This window comes from Herpailurus yagouaroundi, unplaced genomic scaffold (assembly GCF_014898765.1).
Source record: "Herpailurus yagouaroundi ecotype Mexico unplaced genomic scaffold, PumYag 569, whole genome shotgun sequence".
Classification (NCBI taxonomy): domain Eukaryota; kingdom Metazoa; phylum Chordata; class Mammalia; order Carnivora; family Felidae; genus Herpailurus; species Herpailurus yagouaroundi.
The window spans coordinates 1,446,443-1,455,306 of NW_024412786.1; the positions used below are offsets into that span (position 1 = coordinate 1,446,443).

An 8,864-nucleotide genomic window follows, 5' to 3' on the forward strand; every position below is an offset into this window, starting at 1 on the left:
GAGCCCGGGCCGCAGCCGCAGCCGCAGCCGCAGCCGCAGCGGAGCCGACAGTGAGTGCGGGGCTGGCGCGGGAGGGGGTGCGGGACGGGAGCGGGGGCGCGGACGGGACTCCCCGGCAGGGGTGCGCAGGGTGGGGGGAGGGCCGGGCCGGGCGGGGCGCGCACCTCCCGCGCGTGGGCGCCTCCGGGAGTCGTGCGGCCGCGCGTCCTGCCGCCCGCACGCTCCCAGGCGTCAGCGTGGAAGACTCGGGAGGCGGTGGGAGCGAACCGCGGGGGTGCAGCGTGTCTGGGTGGCGAGCGCTGCGCGGTGGCCCGACGGCCTGGGTGTGTGCACGGGAGTGTGTGCACACGTGCGCGTGGACCTCTGGGGTGCCTCGGCCTGGCGCGCACGCCCCTGGGGGTCCGGGTGTGCCCGTGAGTCTGGGGAGCGTGCCGGTGGAGCGTGTGCGTGCGGCCCGCGCAGCCGGGCGGGCGGGAGCCGCAGGGAGGAGCGTGGGCGCGCGGGTCTTTGTGCCCGCGTGTGTGCGCGTGGGCGCCGCCACCCGCTGTCCCGGGGGCTGACAGCTGTCCCGAAGGATGCTGCCCGGGTTCGGCCCTTATCGCTCCCGCCCTGTTCCTTCCCGGAACCGAGCACCCTCCCCCCGCCCCCCACCCCTCCGCCCTGCCTCTGCTCTGCGCAGCGAAGGGAACCCGCCCCTGGGTTCCTCGAAAGCCCGGCGGGGCGCTGGGGGACCCTGGAGGCTACCCGTCCGGCCCAGCGGGTCGCCGCGGAGCGGGGAGAGGCGGGAGGGGCGGGGGGGAGAGAAGCGCGAAGATGCTGCCGCAGCCGCGGCGGAGGAGCCGGGACCCGCCATCCCCGTCCCCGCCCTGCGCGGTCCGGCCTCTCCAGCCTTCTCTTCGCGCGCCTCCGCGCCCCCTCAGCCTCCTGCGCTGAAGCCGCTGCCTCACGCCCCCTCCAGGCCCCCGGTGTTTTCTCGCTCGTCCAGCCTCTCTCTCGCTCAGCAGGCTCAGTCTCTCTTTCCCCCTTCCACTCTCCTTCCTTTCCCTTCCCGGTGCCCTCTTCTCTTCTCATGTCCTGGAGTCCCTGGGCAGGGGCTGAGGGCCGGGCAATGGAGGTAAGGGGGAGGACAGCGGTGGGGGGACTGGGTGTGCCCCGGTCCCAAGTGTACGGCAGAGGGACGTGAAGATAGGACACCTATGGGCAGTAGGACTGGGGACTCCGAGGACCTTTGGGTGTGTGGGGGTTGGAAGAGGAGGGTGTGGGGGTGGCAGCCCAGGTTATTGATCCCGGCCTCCCTGGTTCTACCCACAGTGACCACAGCTCCCCAGGAGCCCCCTGCCCGGCCTCCCCAGGCGGGCAGTGGAGTCAACCGGGCCCCTGGGCGCGCCATGCGCAGCACCACCCTACTGGCGTTGCTGGCCCTGGTCCTACTCTACTTGGTATCCGGTGCCCTGGTGTTCCAGGCCCTGGAGCAGCCCCACGAGCAGCAGGCCCAGAGGGAGCTGGGGGAGGTCCGAGAGAAGTTCCTGAGGGCCCATCCATGTGTGAGCGACCAGGACCTGGGGCTCTTCATCAAGGTGCGTGGGTGGGCAGGAACCCCTTCAGCAGTCACCTTGACCCCCCCCCTCCCCCGGAAACTAGCTGCATGCCAGTGGGGCCCCGCGCTGGGTTGCTGCTTCCAGACCGGCACCCCCTGACGGTAGGGTGCCCCTGAGGGGCGCAGGCCAGAGGCTGCGATCCGGCTCTCTGGGTTTTCAGTATCGCGGCCATGGGGGCATTGATTTGCCTGGCCGTGCCTGGCATTGGACTGAGCCCCTGGACTGTCTTCTTCGGTGTGACTGACGGTGGTTGAGTGAAGGAACGAGTGAAGGAAGAAATGAATAAATGGCTGGAGCCCGTGAGATATGTCACATTTTCACAGGCCTACCTCACCGGCTCAAGGTTGCCAAATGAAACCCAGGGCGCCTGGATACTTGTGAATTTTAGCCACTAAGCAGCGAATAGTTTTTAAAAATAAATACGCCCTGCGCAGTATTTTTGTCTCCTAAACCTGGCCACGCCACACTGGTTTCTCTACTGCTTTGGAGTCACCGACGCCTTGGAGACACCCAAGAACACTGAACACGCCCCCTAACCCCTGGAAAAATGCACATGTAAACACGTCCGGGTGATTTCAGAGGGTTCCGGGATCCCCTAAGCTTGCCACCGGGATGCCAGGTTAGGCACCCCTTCACTGCCAGCGCACGGGCTTATGATGAGAAGGCTGGAGGAAGGGGCAAGGCAGGGGTGGGGTCAGCTTTGGGTTCAGTGACTAACAGCGCCGGGCTTCAGCCTGCTGGGGGTACCGTCAGGCAAGCACCTTCGTCGCTTCCTCTGATTTCTGAGCGACGTCATGTAAAACCTCCAAGGTTTCACGTTAATAAATTAATGTTTATTACTTTACTGAAGAGTCCCCCTCTTTCTCCGCCTGTTCTTTGGGAGGGAGGAGCCATCCGCACGGAGGCCTCCGTGTTCCAGCTGATTCCCAAGGTGGCAGGACCAGGAGCCCAGATGAGGGGCAGGGTGGGGCCGGGACACAGGCGGCCTGACGTCCTCTCGGATACTTCCAGAATGCAGAGGAAGGCTCAGAGAGGCCCGGGCAGGAGAATGTGTCTGGCCAGACCACAGGGCAGAGGAAGGGAGGGAGGGAATCTGACCTATTTTTTCTCCACAGTGGAAATGCTTTTTCCCTGGATAAAAAAAGAAGAAAAGGAATGGCAGAAATTAGAAGTGTGGGCGACAGCTGCTTTCTCTTCCACAATTAGGGAGGCAGCAATTATGCACCTACTGGCTGGTCACCATAGGGTGACCAGGGAAATGCATAGGGGGTGGAACAGGTGCAGGTACAGGCTATACCGGAGAGGATGTCACTTCGGGATGAGGGGACAGATCCAGGGACAGGTTACTGTAGGATTCAATGGAAAGGGAACTTCCCTTGCTCCCTTCTCTGTTAAACACCTGTTGTGTGCCGGGCCCTGGGCTAGGTGCTGGGGGCTTTGAGGGGGAAGCCAGGGGCCTTGGGGAGGAGCTGGAAATTGACGGGAGGCAGGTGAGAGGCGCAGGATTTAGAGATGTGCGATTGGGTTGCCAGAGACCTACGGGCAGAGGAACAGCATGGGCAAAGGCGGGGAAGCTGGAAAGCTCAGAGTGTTTTGCAGAGCTCGGGTTTAGCAGATGCCTCGTCACTGGAAGCAAAAATTAGAACACACAGGATGACAAAGGATTTTTTTCCCCCTAAGTAGTGAATTTATTGGAAAAGTCTTGCAAAATAAAAATCAAATCACTTTAATCATACATTTCACTTCTTGGCTTCATTTAAAAATGATTATGACAGGAAATGGGATCATCTCAAAATCTGGGGGTAAAGTCACGGCAGCTTGGGTTCCCAATGGGAGCCCCAGGAGAGGAGACTGGAAAAAAAGGAGGTTGGGAACAGGGACTTGAATGCTGGGCTGGGAGTTTGGATGCTATGCTAAGACAGCAGGGAGCTACGGAGGATTTGGGGCAGTCGCCTTGAGAAGATGAATTTGGAATGGGTCTTGCTAATGAGGATTGCAGTCAGAGAGAAAGAATGTGCTTTATGATCTCCTCCATGGCCCTGTGCGGTGGCTCTGTGCTCCTTCGGTAAGAGCTCCTCCGTCACTTAAGGCAGATACTCTCAAAACACGGACTCTGCCTTGGAGGGACCTACAAGGTGGCAGGAGGGACAGACACATGGCCACTGCATTAATCTAATCATATCTATTGAGGACCAACCAGGTAGCACAGGGTTTGGCTTGGACTTCAGCAGGGTGGGCGGGGGCTTGTGTGTCCACGAACCTTCAAATATTGGATGCAAAATCTGATGGCATCCGAACCCTCCTGGGGGAAGGGCCCCTGACTTCCATCAGATTTTCTAAGGCAAGGAACTCAAACTCAGCTTCCATAGCGGAGATGGAAATGGTGGGCTGGACATCACTGGGCATGATCACCACTGGGGACTGAGTTAACAAATACACAGGGCTTAATTTGTTGCGAGTGCTTTAACTCTTCACAACCCTCTGAGGTAGGTGCTGTTACCATCATCCCCACTTGACAGGGGCAGAAACAGGCACAGAGTGAGTGTTAACTTGCCTGAGGTCGAGATTTAAACCCAGGCTGACTGCGCCGGGTCTGTGCTCCTGACCGCTGTAAATTTGCAATCGTTTGCGTGAAATTAAGGGACAGAAGACTAAAATGCTTCTAAAACAAGGTGGAGGCCAAACAAAATTGGGCCGCCCAATCTGCAATGTCTCCTCTGAGGGACTGGCCTCAGGAAGACCAGGGGGAAGGGGAGAGCTGGGAGGGGTAGGGAGGAAACCACTCTGGAGACTGGAGGGCCAGGGGGTTGGCCAGGACAGTAGGGAAGGACTGAGGTTCCTCCTTCTGCGCCTTGTCCTGCAGGAGGTGGCTGACGCCCTGGGAGGGGGTGCGGACCCTGACACCAACTCAACCAGTAACAGCAACCACTCAGCCTGGGACCTGGGCAGCGCCTTCTTTTTCTCAGGCACCATCATCACCACCATCGGTGGGGGAGGGGACTGAGCATATGGAGTGGGGGGAGGGGGGAGGCGGGGGACAAGGGGGCCGCTGGGCTTTCTCAAGGGGGAAAATGCAGAGGGAGGAAGGTGGGTGCCAGGCAGCCCCTCGACCTCCTGCACGCTCCCTCTGCCCAGGCTATGGCAACGCGGCCCTGCGCACAGATGCCGGGCGGCTCTTCTGCATCTTTTACGCGCTGGTGGGGATCCCGTTGTTCGGGATCCTGCTGGCAGGGGTCGGGGACCGGCTGGGCTCCTCTCTGCGCCGCGGCATCGGTCACATCGAAGCCATCTTCCTGGTGAGCTGCTCCTCGCCCTGCGCGCCCTTGCGTTACGCTGGGGTTACCCTGTCCTACGTCCCCAACCGGGCACCGGGAGCGCGCGGGCCTCTGAGATCGCGAGAGCCTCGCGCACGGGCTCGAGGAGGAGCCGGTGTGGGGCGCGACGGCGGAGGTTTTGGCGACTTCTTGGCTCTGGGCCGTTGCTCCTCCCTGCAGAAGTGGCACGTGCCACCGGAGCTGGTGCGAATACTATCCGCGGTGCTCTTCCTGTTGATTGGCTGCCTGCTCTTTGTCCTCACGCCCACGTTCGTGTTCTGCTACGTGGAGGGCTGGAGCAAGCTGGAGGCCATCTACTTCGTCGTAGTGACGCTCACCACGGTGGGCTTCGGGGACTATGTGGCCGGTGAGGCCACCTTTCTTGCGCTGCACTTCCCTAGCCACTTAATTGATGCCCAGGGTGGGGGTGGGGGGTAGGGGGGGACTGCAGTCTCGCTTCTCCCTCCAAATTCCATGTGGTGTACGTGAGCTCACAGGCGCTCGCTCCAATCCCTCCCCGCACTCACGGAATGTACCTTCACATTTGTGCACCTGTGCAACACCTCATATGCCCTTATATTCTTGCATGCCCGCACCCCACGCATGCTCACACACATGTTAAGCGCACCCCTCACACGCGTCACATTTATATTATATATGTGCACTCCTCACAGACGTTTACACTTTTGCACGCGAGCACACTCCCTTACATAATCTTACCTGGCACACCTCCAAGCCACGTGCACTCAACGTGCAGGCATTCACACGCTCTAGCGCATACCCATGGCCCTGGGGAGGGCGGATCCTCTCCCTGAGCTGGGAAGAGGGGCAGTGAGCCAGCAGCTCACAGGCTTAACGCTTGCCCCACAATCAACATCTTTCTGGCCTCCCCGGTGGTATCCCAGGCGCCAGCCCCAACCAGAACTCTGCAGCCTACCAGCCGCTGGTGTGGTTCTGGATCCTGCTCGGCCTGGCCTACTTCGCCTCAGTACTCACCACCATCGGGAACTGGCTTCGAGTAGTGTCCCGGCGCACTCGGGCAGAGGTAGGCGCGCCCCTGGGTCTGCGCTGCGCTTGCGCCGTGGCGCTGAAGCGCTGTACCTAGCAGCGGGCTGACCCGTTGGCCTCCCTTCCAGAGCGTGGGCTTCTCCAGGGACAGAGGGTTACATTTGGGCCGGCTTGCTGGTGACTCCATCTCTGCTCTCTTGGATAGGGCTGCCTGGTTTAGAAACAAACCAAAACAAAACAAAAAGCAGGAAGCCCAGTTAAATGTAAATTTCACATACATAACAATAGGCGTGTCCCAAATAGTGCATGGGAGGGATATACACCTATCAACATTTACTTTGTCGTTTATCCAAATTCACATTTAACTGGGCGACCGGTATTGTGTCACCTTACTGGCTGAGCCGGCGGAGGAGCCGGATAAGAGACGCAAACGTCTCTGGGGGGCACCGGAAGGATGGCTGAAATAAAGCTGGGGCTTTCTAGAAAAGCTCCTGGAGAAGAGGGCTCTTAGGTTCCGATGGAGGAGAGGAGAGTGGGTAGCTGGGTTGATGAGACTTTTCTCTCGCTCGGGAGGGCTGAGGCAGGAGGACCAGGAGGAAAAGAGGGGCAGTGCCTAGTGACGACGGGTCAGGTTCCCGGGGTTGCGGAGGCGGTAGAGGACCGGCGGCCGGTCGAGGACTCCCTTTACTCCTCGCGCAGATGGGTGGTCTCACGGCGCAGGCCGCCAGCTGGACCGGCACCGTGACGGCGCGGGTGACCCAGAGAGTCGGGCCCACGGCACCACCGCCGCTGGAGAAGGAGCGGCCACTCCTGCCTCCACCGCCGTGCCCAGCGCAGCCCGCCGGCGGGCCCCTGTCCCCTGCGCTCCCAGCGAAGGCCGAGCCGCCAACCCCGCCGTCCCCGCCCACCCCGCCCACCGCCTCCGCGCTGGATTACCCCAGCGAGAACCTGGCCTTCATCGACGAGTCCTCTGATACCCAGAGCGAGCGTGGCTGCGCGCTGCCCCGCGCGCCACGGGGTCGCCGTCGCCCCCCTAACCCTCCCCGGAAGCCCGTGCGGCCGCGGGGCCCAGGGCGTCCCCGGGAAAAAGGCGTGCCGGTGTAGGGGCAGGACCCCCGGCCTGGGCCTCTCAAAGGGCTTCGTTCTAGCTCTCCCTGGCATGCTCTGCTTGTTTGACCAAAGAGGCCTCTTTCGACCGGACTGAGGCCTGGGGAGGAAGCTACGGGTTGCTTGTCTGCCACCCTCCCCCCCCCCCCCCCCCGCCCGGCTCCTGGCCCTCTCCTCACTTCATTCATTTGCAGACCCCCCAAGGCTTTCTGTCTCGCAGTCCCGGCTGGGCCCGTCCCTCACAACACCTCACGACTGTGCCTCAAAGCCTGCATCAATAAACGAAAACAGTTTGCACCGCTGCGGGCGTGCGCGCTCCGGGAACGCGAGTGGGTGTGGGAGAGCTTGCGTCGGGCCGCCTCCGGGGCAAGCCAGGCCTCCTGCGACCCCCAGGCCGGGCCTCCTCCCTCCCCCACCCCCACCCCCATTCCCGCCACGCGTGCACCCGAAAGGGCCACCCTTGGGGCCGTGTCTCTGCCGGGAGGCTACCGAGGAGGGTCCGGATTAGGAATGTGCCAAGGCGGGCTGTGCGTCTCCAAGCTCAATAGAGATGTGGGGGGCGCGGGGGTGTGGGTGGGTGGGGAGGAGATAATGGCATCTAGTGTGGGGGTTGTAGATTGAACTCTCCCTCGCGAGACCCGCAGCGCCATTCGGGAACGCGACCCTGCCCCTCCCCGCTCCTGGAGCGTGACGCCCTCCTCCTTGCCCCGAGGCCTGTGGCGACTGGGTCCGTTGGGGGCAGAACCATGGAGGAAAAGCCTTTCAGAGTAAGAACGCTTCCCGGGCCCCCACACCCTGCGAGCCCCCAGACTGAGTCCAGCTTGGGTCCCCGGCTCTCCTCTCCCTCAGCCTTGGCCCCGGGGCAACTCCCAAAGAGCCCAAAGCGGAGCCTTGAGCCGACTCCACGGAGTCGTGGCCCTGGTAGGGCTCAGGATCCCCGTCCCCCCGGCCTGCTCTTCCTCTCCTTCCCCACTCCCCGCTGCCCTTGGCTTCCCTGGTTGTATGTGGCCCACAGGCGTCTTTGGGCAGCGGTGGCTCAGACACGTCCAGACCAGACAACGACATCCGGAATCTGTGGACCAGGGCCACGCTGTCGCAGTCGAAGCTGAATGTGCCTCTGCCCAATGTCTGCGAGGACTCCGACCTGGAGGACAGCAGCCCACACAGCAAGACTCGCCGGTGGCCCAACGAGAAGGCCCGCCGTGACTCGGACGGTGGTTGGGATCACGGAGAGTACAAGGACGGTTTCAAGCAGGAGGAGCTGGAGGACCATTCCTTGTTGGAGCTGCAGCTCCGTCAGGAAAGCTCCCTGGGAAGCCATTTAGAGGAGGAGGACGTCGATTCCAAGACCGAGACTGGTCAGTGTGGCCTCACCAGGCTGTGGGTATCCACAGGGCAGGGGGTTGGCCAGGACCTCAGTATCTGCTGGTATAAAGTGGAGGGGAGGCGGGTGGGAAGCTATGGGACCCAAGTTTCCAGGATTCCCTTCCTGGGCGGGGCGCCCTCTCTCCTCTTTCACGCTTTAAATCAATCATGCTTGGAGCGCCCCCTACTGGGAAGGAGTCATACAAGGTCCTGTGGTCCAGGCGCGCCAGGGCCCCCCCCCCCCCCCCCCGCCCCTGAAAAGGCGCAGAGGCAGCGCGGTAGGACTCCTGCTTTTAATGGAATCATTGGGATAGTTGAGAGGAGGAAGTTATTTTCTTGTGTATGGATTTGCTCTCGTTGAGGACGTGCCTATCTTTCATTCACTCAGTCATTGGTTACAATTTTTAAGTACCTCCTTCCTGGACACTGTTTGGGATTGGGGGGGGGGGGGGGGGGGGGGGGGGGGGGGGGG

General features: G+C 61.7%; 2 protein-coding genes across 2 annotated transcripts in view; both read left to right on the top strand.

Moving 5' to 3' along the window:
* Window positions 1–1,131: 1,131 nt before the first annotated feature.
* The window catches only part of LOC121023911 (steroid hormone receptor ERR1), an 18,716-nt gene continuing 10,983 nt past the window's right edge, over window positions 1,132–8,864 (top strand). Inside the window, exons 1-6 of the mRNA XM_040466137.1 lie at window positions 1,132–1,577; window positions 4,462–4,585; window positions 4,734–4,894; window positions 5,093–5,279; window positions 5,818–5,957; window positions 6,620–7,329. Coding sequence (XP_040322071.1) covers window positions 1,197–1,577; window positions 4,462–4,585; window positions 4,734–4,894; window positions 5,093–5,279; window positions 5,818–5,957; window positions 6,620–7,024 — 1,398 coding nt within the window. The 5' untranslated portion in view covers window positions 1,132–1,196 and the 3' untranslated portion in view covers window positions 7,025–7,329. Of the gene's footprint in view, window positions 1,578–4,461; window positions 4,586–4,733; window positions 4,895–5,092; window positions 5,280–5,817; window positions 5,958–6,619 lie in introns of the transcript that reaches the window.
* The window catches only part of CATSPERZ (catsper channel auxiliary subunit zeta), a 3,113-nt gene continuing 1,879 nt past the window's right edge, over window positions 7,631–8,864 (top strand). The window contains exons 1-2 of the mRNA XM_040466141.1: window positions 7,631–7,794; window positions 8,043–8,385. Coding sequence (XP_040322075.1) covers window positions 7,774–7,794; window positions 8,043–8,385 — 364 coding nt within the window. The 5' untranslated portion in view covers window positions 7,631–7,773. The remainder of the gene's footprint in view (window positions 7,795–8,042; window positions 8,386–8,864) is intronic.